At 38.8% G+C, this 16,967-nt stretch overlaps 2 protein-coding genes across 5 annotated transcripts in view; one reads left to right on the top strand and one right to left on the bottom strand.

Annotated features, from left to right (window-relative positions):
* PDGFD (platelet derived growth factor D) overlaps positions 1 to 16,967 on the top strand; it is a 255,724-nt gene that overhangs the window by 120,337 nt on the left and 118,420 nt on the right. The gene's annotated exons all lie outside the window — the stretch shown is intronic.
* DDI1 (DNA damage inducible 1 homolog 1) lies at positions 3,356 to 4,887 on the bottom strand. Its single transcript, XM_055272931.2, has one exon. It carries the CDS (start codon positions 4,653 to 4,655, stop codon positions 3,465 to 3,467), a length of 1,191 nt encoding a protein of 396 aa, XP_055128906.1. The 5' UTR covers positions 4,656 to 4,887; the 3' UTR covers positions 3,356 to 3,464.

The raw sequence follows: 16,967 nt of genomic DNA, 5'->3' as shown, positions 1-16,967 counted from the left end.
AGATATTTATAAGTCGTATGTTAGTAACCTGAAATTTAAGAGGAGGATTTTTATTGCAGCATTGGTGATGAACATTTTAGACACATTAAAAGTACATTTACTGACTTGCTTCTTACTTTAAAAATAATCCCCATTACAAAATGTATTCTTTTGTACCAACATATTGTTAATTTCATGTCCATTCTTTTTGTTCTTAGTTGGTTACAAGTCTGTCTTCTACCCCTACAAGGTAATAATCACCTTGAGGTCTGAAACTATAACCTACTCATTTCTCTATGTATAAAAATCTGTCTGGTAGCTTATTTTATGTGTATTCAATAAATAATTGTTGTGTATATTCTGAGTCCTGCCTACTCTGTTGTCATTTCTACTGGCATAATTTTGGTAGTTTCCACATAATAAAATTTTGTAAGAATTTTGCTGTTTTTGACCTAGCATTAAAATATGTCAGATAAAGAAGCTACAAAGGAACTTGGCATTTGAAATCAAAAAGCTTTGAATAGGGCAATCTGGTGAGTCAGTCCATGTTTTGTAAATTGTGTGTCAGAATATCTTGGTAGGATACATAAAATATAATTTTAAAAAGAAGTAAGACCAGGAAATGATAAAACATATCCTACTATTTCATTTCAAGAATCCTTTTTGTTTCAGTTATATAGTGATGTATAGAGAGATAGAAATACATATCTGTGTTTGTGTGTGTATACTGTGTAAAATTGGGTCACGATATAAAATGTAGTTTGTTGTCAAAAAAATTTAAAATCACTGAGCTTTGAATATTTGAATGTTTCTAATAATTCTGAGCCTCAAATTTTCCATCTGCAAAATGGGCTTAAAAATAATTATTTTTAAGTTTATCCTGAGGATTAAGGGCAGTGATATGCAAAGTACCTTGCGTGGTGCCTGATTTATGTAGAAGACAAGCAAAAGATGTAGCCTTTTACCAAAACTAATCCATTTAAAATTTAATTGATTAGGACCTTTTTAAGTATACACAGAATTACATCAAGACTTTAATGAAACTAATTTTTCAAACACTTTTCAATTTGAAAGACTGATTTTTAAAAGTTAATCAATAAGGGCATTGCTTAATTAATTAATTTTGTTTAATGATTTTTCTTTGAGGTCATTGCTTTTCAATTCAGTATAGATGATTTTAATTTATTCATTCTTTCACTCAAATCATGTTTTTAGGATTTGGAATATGGCCAAAGAAACATGAAATTTTTAGGAGAATCCAAATTTTTCCTATGAGGAACAGTTAAAGAATCTGGTGAAAACCTACTGAAGCCTAAAAATGAATATGTGGGCTGATACTCATTTCATATATTAAAAAGTTTATCTCATGCCAGAAAGATTAAATGTGGTCTTGGCAGAAGGAAGAATGAAGACCAACTTACTGGAAGTTATGGGACAGTAGATTTCAGCTCAAAATAAGAAGCAAATAATTATACCTGACATTTGTCTCAAAACATTTTAGCTACCTCAGAAGGGGTGTTCCTCTGAGAAGGTAGGGTGGGTATGGTCAGATTTGGTATCATGTAAACTGTCTCTTATCTTAAAGATTCTGTGGCTAACTTTAATGGGTCAGACACCCTGAGGAGTCCCATGTGATATATGCAAATAAGACTTTTTTTCATAAATGAACCTTAAAATTGAATTCAGAAGAAGATGCTGAGGATTTTGCATATTTTTGTCAGTGAGAGAATCCATGAATTTATCAGGTCAATTTCAATTTATTCATAAGCATTTTGCTTATCCCTGACTTTACTCTGAATGTCTTTTTTCGTTAATTGCATTTGTTTTGAGTTCTTAATTACGAACAAAAGTAGGGAAGAAATCTGTCCATTTGATCATTTTTAGTAGTTCTACTGGGTATAAAACTTTTTGCAAATGTAGACCAGACTGGGAAATGTGAGCATGGGAACACCTATAGAGAAGAAAAATGGGAGGTGAACTGATGGTGGCTGGAAAGGAAGAGGTGACTCTCTTTAGAAAGGGTGATTAGTATTACCAAGAAGCAAAACAGAAAGTATATGGAGATTATAAGGGAGAGTTATTTTTTTCTGTATCCTTTGGGAATGCTTTGTGTGGCTTTATATCTTGTCGGGAAAATAGAATAACTTAACGGATATCCTAGATCATAATGAGGTTTTAGTGCTTGAAAAGTGACCCCTCCCAGGAAAAAAAATTCATAGGTGAGGAATCTCAGTTGTAAAGTAGGTGAACTAATTTGTCTAAGTAATTAAGTGTAATCAAAACATACACGTCTTGATTTTGAATCCACTGTTGTAATACCAGTCTTGATAAATTGTTGTCCTGAAACATTTCCCCTGCGTCTGATGGCCTCAGGAAGCTGAAACTTTTCTCTCAGGTGCTTTAGCCATGGGTTGTAATTAAGTCTAGGATCTTCCATTTCCCACTGTTGGTTGTAATAAAGAGTAACATTGTCAGAATGGATAATTCTGAATGAGGCCTTAGAGATCTTCTCATTCAAAAGTTTTCAAATGTTATTTTAACAGTGAAGACCTTTGTTCAAACAATATTGACGTAGGACGTAGCAGCAGCTTAATGTATAAAGCAGGTTTTTACTTTAAAAAAGAGAGAGAGAGAGAGATGATCTAGTTGCAATGACTATTAGAGAACCTGGACCACTGCCTGTCCCCACCTCTCACTCCCACCACTGTACAACTTGACTCCCAAGAAGTACCATAATTTCTTTAAAAAAAAATCTAATTTATTGCGTTTGTTTTGCAGCCAGAGTTTCTTTGAACGCAGGGGAAATAGAAAATTAATGTACCATCCTTGGAGATAAATCCACTTTCTCAAATATGGCAAAAATAGTCTTAGGTGTGGATTGCAGGGTGACTGCAGGGGATCCAGGGGAAGGGAAGGTGTAAATATGAGGAAATTGGTCTTTATGCTGCCCCAAACAGACATGCATAAGTATTAGTTAACATCACAGTGTAACTGACCTGCCATTTCTAATACCTTTCCCAAAGAAAACAAAACCTGTGAAAATGGGCATATTTCTCTCAATATAAAGAATTATTGGTGCTGATGTGAAATAGTTTTATGTGGATGCCTTGTAAGGTCTGCAGCCATAGCATTTTTCTAGGGAATTCTGCAAAATAGCAGTGATTTGGATAAGCCACCTGTAATCTGATAGGATAGTGTCTCTAAAGGAAAATCTGGTTTTCTTTTTCATGGATTATCTGGAAATCGGCTGGAGCCTCCAGAACCTTCCCAGGATGCCTTTCAGTGATCTCTGGACAAGGGAAATGGAAGAGGGACCAAGACCAAGGAATCAGGATTGACGTAGTTACCCATCTGAGAACGCAGTCCCAAGGCCAGGTTTAGTTGTTACTGATGTTTTTTAATGATTACATTGCCAGTGAGCTCTTATCATATAATTTCCAGGGACCTGAGGCTCCCTCAAGGTGGTAACATATTTATAACGTGCTTTAATGCTCTTTTCGTCCTGAATCCATGAACGAATGTGTAATTTCCTTGTCGGAAGACTCATCTTGCCCATTTACCATCCTAGAGCATAAGGGCAACTCTCCCTCAGGAAGAAAGTAAGTCTGCGTGCCAGTGGTGCCGATGACCAGCACATTTTTCTTCAAATCGATGGAACATTGATGTCTCCGGAGCATATCTAGGCCTAGAAGCATATCCATGGGTTGATCCTCAAGTATGGAGAAAGAGCACTGTAAGAAATCACCTTCAATTTGAATCTGAGCTAGATGAACACGGCCAATAATTCTCTGTGTGCCCACTCCTTTAGCAACCCCAGCCCACCGTCGGTCCACCAGCCTCATGATGTTACATCGCTCGGCACAAGCCTGGCTCATAATGGTCATCTGGGCGCCCGAGTCAACAAAAGCCTTCAAAGGATACCCATTCACTTTGCAGTTAATGTAGAGCATCGTCACTTGTCCGAAACTCTCGGGGGCCTCTTCTATCGCTATATTCATGTTTTCTTCAATGTTCTGCTGCCGGATTTCCTCTTCTATTTTGGCCTGAGCTTCCCGATCCAGTGGGTCGGCCGCGTAGAGACGAAGCCTCTCTTGCTCTCTCAAGGCCTTTTCCCTTTGCTGCTCCATCAGCACCTGAGAAAAGGTCTCAAGGCTTCCGCTGAGCAGGGCTTCGGCCAAGGGAGGGTTGCGTTCCTTGAGCAGGGATAGATCATGCGGGTTGGAGAGCAGCATGCTGCGGATCAGGGCGGGGCTGCCCAGACCTTGCGGGCCGGCCACCGTCTCTCCTGAGGCCAAGCCATGTGACTGCTGGGCAGCGGGTGTGCGCTGCTGCTGCTGTCCAGGGTGCTGCGGACGGGAGCTGGACGTCCCGGGTACCGCAATGCCGCCGAAGTCTATACGAGGCTGGTTCGGGGCACGCCCTGGAGCCCGAGGTCCCACATAGTCCTTCTGCAGTAAAACCACGATATCGCCATCTTTGAGGCCGTAGGAGCCCAGGGAACAGTGGTCCTCGATAAGGAGTCGCTCCATGTGGATGATCTGGATCTCTTCGGCGGGGACTCTGGACTCCGCCTCGCAGAGGACCTTGAAGTTTCGGAGCTCAAAGTCGGGGCTGACCTGGAGAGAGAAGGTGACCTCGGAGAGGTCCCTCCGTACGCAATACACGGTGATCAGCATGGCGGGGGCCTGGGCGGGCCGGGCGGGTAGAGGGCATGGGCGGCTCACTGGCAGGCTGGGGTGGGCCTGCGTCGTTGGCGCCGCTGCTCCTCAGGACTTGGTATGTCGGGACCCCTCGGGCTCATTCACCTCTCAAAGAGGCGTGGACACTCATCTGTCTAGGGGCTGTCTCCCAGCCTCAGTGCCTGCTGTGTGGCCAGGTGGAGCCTTGAGGTAGCACGTTGTGTTCCAAAGTCCATTTCTAAGTGTGCTGTTTGGAACCTAGAATGCCTACTGCCATGGATACACAATGGCTCAAAGCTGTCAGGTTTCAAAGCCAGCCCTTCAAAGCCTATTTAACATATAATATGAAAGAAATAATTTCAACACATTTTTTTTTTTTTTGAGACAAGGTCTTATCCTGTCACCCAGGCTGGAGTGCAGTGGCATGATCACAGCTCACTGTAGCCTCGACCTCGTGGGCTCAAGCAGTCCTCCTCTCTCAGACTCCTGAAAAGCTGGAACTACAGGCACAATCTACCATGCCCGGCTAATTGTTGTACTTTTTTTTTTTTTTTTAATAGAGACAGGGTCTCACTGTGTTGCCCAGGCTGGCTTCCAACTCCTGGGCTCAAGCAATCCACCACACTTCAGCCTCCCAAAGTGCTGGAATTACAGGTGTGAGCCACCATGCCTAGTTTTTCAACACTTTCTAAACAGCATATTATCATTTGTTTTGTTCACTTTAGAGTTGTATTCTTTGTACTTTTGTTTTTTCCCCAAACAGTAAGGATTTGTTTCTTGCATGGCAAGTACCATTCTATGTGCATAGTAGGAAAGTCAGATTTGGAGCCTGCCCTTGAGGGGTTCACGTTTCTGGAAAGGAATAGACAGGTGAATGGGTAATCACAATACTAAAGGCAAAACCTTTTACAAAGACATGTTCAGGGTACTGCCTTTAGTATCGCCAACAGAACAGAGGATATTTTTCTAAGGAGGAGACAAGCTGGATGTTGAAGAATGAGCATCCTCCAGGTGAAAATTGGTCTCACTCAAAGGAAAGAAGTTTCATGTTACAAAAGCAGGAATTTATGGCAAGGGCTGTTAATTCTAGAGAAAGATGAGACATTTTATGCAATAAAAAAATTGTACTTGACTTTGAGTACCAGGATATGAAGCTGGAAAAAAAATTAGTTGGAGCCAATTTATGAAGTCATATGTGAATCTAAGAAGTTTAAATATTAAATATTATCAATTAGCAAGAATTCCTCCTCCAAAAAAAAAAAAAAAAAGGAAAAAGAAGTAAGGAAGGAAAGGAAAGGGAAAAGATTTGAAGCAGGTGTTTGTGATATTTTTTAAAAAATTGACTTAAGGAAGAGGCTTCTTGCGACACATGGAGGACATAATGTGGCAGGAGGGCTAGTCAGGAGGCTTTTCTGGTGGTTCAAAGAGGGAGCTGTTGCTAGAGTGTGGAAACATCAGGAGGCCCAAAGCCAAAGCAGTAGGGAATAAACATGTGTCTTGAGTAAAACGGACAGAATATGCATACCCCTTGGAGGTGGGGAGTGTAAAAGAAGTGGAATGTGTGGATAACACAGAGGGTCTCTAAAATGGGATATAGGGTAGACGGGCCATTGCCTTGAAGGGAATGAATGAATGAGTGAGATGAACCTTTGAGGTGACCCATTTGACATCAGTTCTGTAGGAAAATGCATTAAGGATGTCATCCTAGAGGCCAATATGCCTCTCTCTGACACCTGGGCACAGCCACCTTCTCCCTACTCTCCCCCACCTCCACTTACACACACACATACAAGGCTGTCATGGTAAGGGTGAAAAGTCCTTCAAGGCAAATGATGATTGGGTAGAAATCCTTGCATGCCAGTTATTTTTCTCTATGTTTAATAAAGTGTTTTGTGGCTGGGCGCAGTGGCTCATGCCTGTAATCCCAGCACTTTGGGAGGCCAAGGCGGGCGGATCAAGAGGTCAGGAGATCGAGACCATCCTGGCTAACACGGTGAAACCCTGTCTGTACTAAAAATACAAAAATTAGCCAGGCGTTGTGGTGGGCGCCTGTAGTCCCAGCTACTCGGGAGGCTAAGGCAGGAGAATGGCATGAACCTGGGAGGTGGAGCTTGCAGTGAGCCGAGATCACGCCACTGCACTCCAGCCTGGGCGACAGAGCGAGACTCCATCTCAAAAAAAAAAAAAAAAAAAAAGTGTTTTGCACTGTACAGAGCTCATGTTTCCCTGGCTTGGTACTCCCACGTGTACCTACTTATGAACCAAGATAGTTGATATCCTCTGCCTAGTTTCCCCCTCTTCTTTGAAGTGTTGTTAGAAGGCCTGCACTGTTAACATCATTATTCCATTAAGGAGAGAAGGAAGTCACATCAGCCTAAATAATTATTTTTTGACTCCTATTTCTCATGTATTTGTCTCAGATGGAAGACTATGTCTCACTCACTGCTCTAATTATCATAATGTTTCTATACACATATTTGCTTATATTAGAAATGTTGACTGAACGCCCAGTGTATGTGAAGCATGTGCTAAGTTCTAGGGAAACAGACATGAATAATGTTAAATATAGGCTGTATTCTTAAAGGAGCTCACAGTCTAAATTAGAGCACATGCACACACACAAATTGAGGGGTAAAAAATACCACAGTTAGAGCCATGATAGCTCAGGAGAAATTAATAATATCTGAAGAAGAGATGAAGAAGATGGTGAGGGATGTTGGGCAGAGAAGACATCCTGAAAGAACTGGGTTTAGAAAGATGACAACGAGTCAGCCATGCGGGGTGGGCCAGAGTGGAGACACAAAGGCTGAGAAGGAAGATGACCTGACTTAGAGCTTTCAACTGGAAAGACAATGTTTCATCATATAAGGATTGTTTTTTAATTTTAAGAAAAAAAATCTGGCATTGTAATTTTCACCATTTTTACAGATGAATGACCCTTTGACTCAATAATATTATGTTATGGTTCTTTGCACCCTGACAAGTTTATCAGAGATTGCTAGTGGTTTCCCCTGAGTTTGGAAACAATTATCATGTGAGATGTCACATGCAAACTACTCTGCTAAAGAACAGATTGAGAAACCAGTAAGACCTTCATTCAGTGTTCCTTTATCTTTTTTCCCCAAATAACTTTGTACAATTTGTTCTTAAAACCATAGCGAGGAGGATTATAGTGGGGCTTTTGTTTTTTTTAATAGCAAATGAAATTATTTTTGTAGAATAAGTTTCCTTTTGTTTTTCATAAAGCAAAAGTTGTGAGTTCACATGAAAAGAAACTAACATCTTTTTTTTCTATACCATTGCCTTCATACTGAACATATTTAAATTCTATGTGATGTGTTTATCTCACTGTAATTTTTTTACTTTGGGTGGCATTTTACATTTATGTGTTTTTCAGCATTTTACCTTTTACTGAGAGCAGACACTGGAAAGCAAAAAGCCTCAAGGTCTGGCCAATGAGCTGTCATCATTTCATAGGTCACAGGATGTCAGGGTTGGCAGGGATCCTTTGGATTCCATAGTCCAGCCACCCATCCACCCCTTATATTGTTGCAAAACAGCCTGGAATCTGTAAAGGTAAACACAGCCTCCTGTGTTTAGTACTTCTTTGTATACATCATTTGATTCTTTCATTTTACCCAGTATGATTTGTGATTCAAATACCATATGTATAATTCTCCCAACTCAAAATTTTAAATGAAAACCCCTTCTTGACTGTGTAATGGACTTGGAGGTAATTGGAAATATATAGTATATATTACACACACACACACACACACACACACACACCCCCCTAAACATAAACTATTATTATACCATAAATCCCTATCATGTAGTCTGTTGAGAAACGGGCTATCTGAATTATTGAGGTGTGTAAATCTAAGTAACTGAGGTTATCAAAACTTTTCTTGAGGAATTCTTTGTGAAGTATACTCCCTTACTTTTCTCCCTTAGTAAGTACAATATAAGAATATAATTAAATTTTTTTGATAAGTGAGATTCCTGCAGAGTCTCCAGTCTGTCACTCAGAAATCAATTCTAATTGTATGGCCTAAATGCCAGAAGAGATGGTACTGATTTCATACTAACCAAGTAAATAACCCCAAAGTTATTTTTTTTTAGAATAAATCCACAATACTTTTTGTAATTTGCCTCTTTCTAAAAACTTAATGTAGCAAAAAAAAAAAAAGAAAAAAAAGAAATCCACGTAACTGATGGTTTCAGTTACGATAGTCAATTGATATTTAAACTACTATCTCTTGATATGCTAAGCAAAATAATTGTCTTTTTAGTGAAAAAAATAGAATCCCTACATAAATGTCACTATGTAACATATACAGTAATTAAACTATGCTAAATAAATACCATTGCTTGCTACATTGGGATTTCTTCCTTTAAGTATGTGCTTGGTATTACCTTTAACATGTAATCAAGACTTATTAAGAGAGTTAAATCATAACTTGAGATTTTCAGTGCAATTTAGAAAAGATGCAGAATTTTAAAAGCTGTACCCTTAGGTTAAATAATTGTTTTCATAATTCTTTTGTTTGCTTTACAGTAATACAATAAATCGTGGCAGAACAGTCATGAATGAATAACATGTATTTCTTCAGATATTTATTTATTTATTTATTCATTCATTCATTATTTTTGTTGTTGTTGTTGTTGTAGATATCTGCATTTATTTCTTTTTAATTTATTTTAGGTCCCAGGGTACATGTGCAGGATGTGCAGATTTGTTACATGGGTAAACATGTGCCATGGTGGTTTGCCACACCTATCAACATATCACCTAGGTATTAAGCCCAGCATGCATTAACTATTTTTCCTCATGCTCTCCCCTGCCCTTGCCCTTCCCCGACAGACCCCAGTGAGTGTTATTTCCCTCCCTGTGTCCATGTGTTCTCATTGTTCAGCTCCCACTTATAAATGAGAACATGAGGCATTTGGCTTTCTGTTCCTGTATGAGTTTGCTGAGGATAATGGCTTCCATCTTCATCCATATCCCTGCAAAGGACATGATCTCATCCTTTTTTATGGCTGCATAGTATTTCATGATGTATGTGTACCACATTTCCGTTATTATCCAGTCTATCATTGTTGGGCATTTGGGTTGACTCCATGTCTTTGTTATTGCGAATAGTGCTGCAATGAACATAGGTGTGCATATATCTTTATAATAGAATGATTTATATTCCTTGGGGCATATACTCAGTAATGAGATTGCTGGGTCAAATGGTATTTCTGGTTCTGGATCCTTAAGGAATCGCCACACTGCCTTCCACAATGGTTGAACTAATTTAAAGTCCCACCAACAGAGTAAAAGCATTCCTATTTCTCAACAACCTCACCAGCATCTGTTGTTTCCTTGACTTTTTAAAAATCATCGTTCTGACTGGTGTTAGATTGTATCTCACTGTGGTTTTGTGTTGCATTTCTTTAATGATCAGTAATGCTTGAGCTTTTTTAAATATGTTTTTTGGTTGCATGTGTATCTTCTTTTGAGAAGTGTCTGTTCACGTCCTTTGCCCACTTTTTAATGGGATTGTTTTTTCCTTGTAAAGGTGTTTAAGTTCCTTTGAGATCCTGGATATTAGACCTTTGTCAGATGTTTAGACTGCAAAATTTTTCTCCCATTCTATGGGTTGTCTATTCCCTCTGTTGATAGTTTATTTTGCTCTGCAGAAGCTCTTTAGCTTAGTTAGATCCCGTTTGCCAATTTTTGCTTTTGTTGCAATTGCTTTTAGAGATTTCATCATAAAATCTTTGTCCATTCCTATGTCCCGAATAGTATTGCCTAGATTTTCTTCTAGGGTTTTGATAGTTTTGGGTATTACATTTAAGACTTTAATCCATCATGAGTTAATTTTCATATAAGGTGTAATATAAATTAATGAGTTATGAGAAATGTGTAAATAAAATGTTGTGTTTGCTTAGAGGAGGAGGTAGAGTTTATTTGTTTGGGATAAGGTGGGGTGCAGGGAGTGAGTGGGACTGTCCAGAATACTCACTGGAGGAAGTGTCGCTGAAGTGGGCCTGGAAGAATGATTTGGTATATTTAACCATGATTATAGTGTACCTGTCTAGGTTCCAAAAAGCTATCCTTTCCTTGATGTATCATACCACTTGCTTGACCTCTTTCTCTTCACATGAATGTACATTTTTCTGTTCATATTTTTTCCCGGTAGGTCTATAACCAAATGGATGCATTAAGATGGTAGGATTGGTATAGGAAAGGAATAGTAGTCTGGGCTTCTCAAAAAGTGGTTGTCCCATCCTAACATTTCTTCACACTGACAAAAAAATAATGAATGCTGTGTTTCTTTTTGGTAGTGAAGAGCTAGTCTTTATTTGATGAGGACAAGCCTGTGTAGTGCCCTGAGTTGAAATCTGAGTGGCCTTCTTCTCAATTCACCTTCATCTGCTTTAGAGTTCATGAAGATTTCTTCAAGACTTTGGCATTTTATTGCCCTTCAGCCTGGCCTTTATTATTCTCCAGCCTGTTAAGATATTTTATTGGAAACTAGGTGGATGCTGTCTGCATCAGGGATCTCCAAAATTATTTATGGGTGGTTTAATGTGAATGTATATACAGGTTGAGTTTCCCTTATCTGAAATGTATGAGACCAGAAATGTTTGAAATTTCAGAGTTTTTTGAAGTTTTGGAATATTTGCTTATACATAATGAGGTGTCTTTAAAATGGGACCTAAGTATAAACACAAAATGTATGTATGTTACAAATGCACCTTATTCACATAGCCTGAAGGTAATTTTATATGATAATTTTGTGCATAAAACAAAGTTTTAACTTACATTTTGACTAAGACCCCTCTCGTGAGGTCAGGTGTGGAATTTTCCACTTGTGTCATCATGTTGGAGCTCAAAACGTTTAGGATTTTTGAGCTTTTTAGATGTCAGATTTATGGTTTAGGGATGTTCGGCCTGTAATTAGTGGATATCATAGTTTATGAATTTGTTGATGGTACTACATACTTATCTATCATACAGTAAAAATTCTCAAAAGGACCACTTTTCATGTTATCCACATACACTCACCTCTGTGACATGAGACCCTTAACCTTAGTGTACAGAGTAATAGCATGCAGTCCACCCAAGCAGGAAAGATCTAGCCACTGACCAAGACACCTCAAAAGGTATTTATATGGCACATCACTTCATTTATGGTGACATTTTGGGTCAGTCTTTGTAGAATGAAATTTGTTAGCTTCCAAATAGGACAGAGTATATTGAGAGATCCCAAAGAAATTTTAAAAATTGTACCATAACAACATGGTCATTTAGATATTTTACGAATTATGTACATGATAGGTAATGTTTCTACAACTGTCTCATAAAAGACAAAACTTCAGATTGTTGTTTATGTAGCTTTCTCTATTCTAAACAGCAGCTGAGTTAATTGATTACCATAGTAATTAGCGTGGCTAAAGCCCATCTGTCTATAGAATTTAATTGTATTCCAACCATGAAAATGAAAAACAAAGCCTGATCAACAAAAGCTTCACTTTTAAAAATAGCAAATAAAATATAAATCAACTCACCTATTTTTCTCAGAAAAATTAAATTTAGCAGCCTGTATAGAAGGAGAATTCCTTCTTATGCCATCCCAATAGTATCTAGTCCATAGCATATTCATTTTATTTTTTAAATGGTTTGGAAACATTAATGTCTCTGCGGGTTGTCTCTCTATTCTGAAAGATGTGGCACTCCCATGCCCATCCTCTGTTCCATTACACTTATGAATATTCTATCTCACTCAGCTCATAAAATATGCTTAACTGCTGATATGCTCTTGTTTACTTATGTATTGGTAAAATATTTCAGTGCTGCTTATTCACAGAAGTCGTTGGAGGCCTCCAGAGGACAGGAACTAACCAGAGTAACCACGTACTCTAGCTTTCAAAATCAGGGAACCAATTTATGATGCTGAAGAGAAAGAAGATAGTATCATTGATTATTTTTTTCCTTTACAAACTTTAAATGACATAGAACTGAAATCTCTCAGGCAACTCTAAAAAAACTGTTTTTGTCTTTTATTTTTCTGCATTTTTTTTTTTACTTCTTAAAACAACTTAAAACACTATTAACTGTGAACAAAGACTTGGTTTTATTTCATGTTCTTACTGCAGTGTTTTTTATCTAGAATGTAGGGTTGTGGTGGCCCCTTCATGCCTGTGGTTAAGAGACAAGAAACCCAGTGTTCCAAGGATAACTTGGAAATTACTATTTACACAAAAGAAATACACTGGCATTCAACTGACATCAAAAAATGAAGCCCCACTGTAGTTGAGGTTTCTGATATTAAAATTGGGCTCTGAGACCATTTCTTTATAGAAAATTTAAAGCAAACAGGATCATCAGCTCCTCAATATGCAGCAAGCCAGCCTGAAAAAAAAAAAAAGCAAAAACAAAAACAGAAAAGAGGACAAATTCAACTAAGAGCCATAATTTGTGTTCATAGGGATGGATATAACAAATTTATCTAGCAGTTAGCCTCAGGTCTGTACCTTCTCTGTAATAGTGTTAGGTAAGATCACCCCTTTATGATATTGGATTTTTAAATCTAAAACAACTAGGATTATCCTAAATACAAGTTGCCTTCCTAAGAAAAAGGAACCCATGCTATGCTTTTTTTTGTTTTTTCTTCGACAGAGTCTTGCTCTGTTGCCCAGGCTGGAGTGCAGTGGCGCGATCTCGGCTCACTGCAAGCTCCGCCTCCCAGGTTCACGCCATTCTCCTGACTCAGCCTCCAGTGTAGCTGGGACTACAGGCACCAGCCACCACGCCCAGCTAATTTTTTGCATTTTTAGTAGAGACGGGGTTTCACCGTGTTAGCCAGGATGGTCTCGATCTCCTGACCTCTTGATCCGCCCGCCTCGTTCTCCCAAAATGCTGGGATTGCAAGCGTGAGCCACCGTGCCCGGCCTATGCTTTTTAATCTAATAGGCTCTAAGCTATAACTTCTTACCAAGAAGGCCAGGATATCTGTTCTTTGAAAATATCAATTCAATCTGCCCTTGTGACCAAAAAGTCAACAAAATACAACCATCTGCAAAAAACTATCAAAATTTAATCAATGTATACGTTATTCTATTTTTTTATAAAAGGACAGTATTCTATATCTGCAGTTCTGGAAAAATAGTCACATAAACACACACAAGAACTGGATAAGATACAAGTCGGTGAGGTAGAAAGCCTGTTGTGGCTTTGAAGTAACAAAAGTAGAGCTTAAGTGCCCTGGATTTGTCACTTTTTATCTGAATGTCCTTGGACAAAGCATTAATTTATCTGAGCCTCATTATCTTCTTATGTAAAATGGGGATGATGACAATAATCTCTTTTCCATAGGATTTTGGTGTGGACTTAATGGATAATTTGAATTAGTCTTGTAAATAGAAAAGCACTCTACCAAAGTATGTCATTATTTCCTCGTGTGAGTGAAAACAATAATTAATAACCTGGAAAAGTCAGACAAGAGGATGGAATTTATAAATGCTAAATAACACATGTAGATTAATTTTTAACTCCTTGTTGACTAGGACCTGGTGCTGTCAGAGCCGTCACAGCTCCCTTCAACCTTGCATTCATTCCAGGATGCCGCAGAATATTCATAACAATCTTGATCACCAAATCTGTTTCAACACCAGGGAGTAACTTTCAAAACTGGAATAAATACATCCTTTCATTGCATATGACTGTATCATGTTCTTGAATGTCATTTTTAACCATAGCAGTCTGCAAAGTGTTCTGGGAGGTTAAAGAAAGTAGATGACAAGGTCTTTGTTCATAAGGTGCTTACAGAATTGTTAAGCAGACACAACACAATGAAAAGACAATCTGTTCATCTAAGTGTGGCATATTAAGTCAGGTTGATATGGCTTACTTTGTGTGCAACCAAACTGTTGAACTTGACATCAAGAATATAAGTATGATTTTCCCGTAAGTTAGTATTTGGAATTACTGTTGGGTAAGTTTATCTGTTGGATGGAACAATGAAAGAGTCTCAGTCCACAGGACACTTCCCTCAAAGGCTTTTTTTTAAAAACCAAATCCCCAAAACAAATTACAGAGTTAAGCAGATCAAACATTTCACAGTGAATGCCCAGAGTCATTTGGACTGGACATTGTAACCATGAGGCCATAAGGTTTTCAAACCTAGGGGACTGCTCTAGACAAATGATAGCAGGCATCCAAATGTTCCTTTAAAAACTGGAAATTTTTAAAATGGGATTTTGACAGAGGTCATTGATCTGTGGTCATGGGATAACAGATGAATTATCTCAAAGAAGGTGCTTCAAACTTTTTTAGTGGTGTGCATCATGGTTTAAAAAATGTTTTTTGGTCACACTCAATATTTGTCTATTTATAAACTATATGTCATATTGTATAACATAAGATATAAAATGGATAGAAATTATAAATGGGTTAGTTGACATATATACAAATTAAATGTCCAGTATTTTCTTCTACTCACCAATAGATCTTAAGGTGCAAAAACCTCACTTCTGAAACTATTACTAGACAATTAATTCCCTGTTGCTTTGAGTGAATGGCCAAGGGTCAGGCTTCCTTTCCAGAAGGCATGGATTAGGATCAAAATAGGAAGGCAAGGAAAGCATAGTCTGAGAAGCATGAAGAGAGAACACACATATGGGCACATTCATGGGCAGAGACTAGCCTCTCCTGATACAGTATTCATCAGGTGGAGGTCAGGAGAAGATAGTGTTACAGCCATGGCTGCAGAGTTGGGATCAACAGCAGCAATGGCAGGAGCAGCAGGATCACAGCCCTACCTACCCTAGCTTCCACCCTTCCTGTCCCAGTACAGGTTGCAGAAACACAAAGACCATCTGAGAGCCTTTGTAGAGAGCCCATGTGGTGGCTAACAGATATGTGGGTGCCCAAGAGAAAAGGTCAAAATAAGGACAGCAGATTTAGAAAGACCGTACCTCTGCTTCCTGGATGCTGAAAGCTCATCAGTTCTTTAGAAAGGCAGATGAGTGAGCAAACAGCACTGATTCTGTGAATGCTTGTTCTTTTGAAGCAGACACTGTTGCTGCGCTGCCTCATCTCCGTGTGCTCATGTTTGTGTTCCTACAAATGCTGATACCGTCCCCTTTCCAGTGCCCTTGGGTCTTAGTTTCTCTGCCCTTGGGAGGTTTGCTCAGGCCACCTCAGTGAGGAAATGCTGAGGCTTTCATACCCTTAGGAGAAACTCTGGGGTCTTATCCTGGTTTCAGTCTATCCACTTTCTCACATGTACTTCCTGGGATGACCTCTCAAATAAAGACTGCCTGCATCTACATCCTTGTCGCAATGTCAGCTTCTGGGGAGAAACAAACCAGAACTGAATTTGGCGGGAATGGGAGGGTTTTATATTTTATCCATTGTGTTGTGTTTGTTTCTCTCAAGTAATTTTTTCTAGAGTCTCAAACAATTCATGTAGATTTGACGGAAAGCTAGACACAATGGATTTGCACCCCATACCATCTGGTCAAAATCTTGGTGCCTGGGTCAAGGTTCCGTTTTGGTGTGTAGCTTTTATTAATTCTGCATGTCCTATAACAGTGTTCTCAACTGTTGCTCTAAATTGGCTGATTCAGATTTCAAAGTGCCTGTCAGATCTCAAACTTTTATGCAGTTGGTAATTACAATATATAATAAAATGTAACAGGCTGACAGCTTGGCATAAGCCCTAAGGGCATGGGCTTTGGATGTGCCAAGGTTTGAGTCCCCACTTTAACACTTTTAGTTCTGTGCAAAAGTTTGTCTACATTTAAGAGAAGGATCTCAATGTTGGTATCCTGTTGACTCCTGAAAAATACACATAGCATTGAGTTGGGGGTTATTCAAAAGTATCAATCACTTATGATATTCAGTTAAATTGAGCAATATAGCTTGGGAGGACATGCTTCATATTCTGCCCACAACTTCTTGAGATCCATTCTTCAATAGAGATTATACAGATTTGGCACTTACATGTGCATATAGGTCATTTGTATGCACATTTTTGACAGAGACCTATGTATCTATCTCATTGCTTTGACAGTACAGTCATGCACCACTTAATGACAGGGATACTTTTGAGAAAAGCATCTTTAGGTGATTTCATCATTGTGTGAACATCGTAGAATGGACTTGCCCAAACCTACATAACCCACAATGCTATATGGTATAGCCCTTGGCTTCTAGGCTTCAAATCTGTACAACGTGTTACTGTACTGAATACTGTAGGTAACTGAAACACAATGGTATTGTGTATCTAAACCTAAGTACAGTAAAAATACAAT

Source organism: Symphalangus syndactylus, chromosome 3 (genome assembly GCF_028878055.3).
Source record: "Symphalangus syndactylus isolate Jambi chromosome 3, NHGRI_mSymSyn1-v2.1_pri, whole genome shotgun sequence".
Classification (NCBI taxonomy): domain Eukaryota; kingdom Metazoa; phylum Chordata; class Mammalia; order Primates; family Hylobatidae; genus Symphalangus; species Symphalangus syndactylus.
The sequence above is the reverse complement of the archived record's forward strand: the minus strand, read 5'-3'. Positions and strand labels throughout refer to the sequence as shown.

Coding starts and splice junctions, on each gene's coding strand:
- DDI1 (XM_055272931.2), bottom strand. CDS start 4,655: ATGCTGATCACCGTGTATTGCGTACGGAGGGACCTCTCCGAGGTCACC.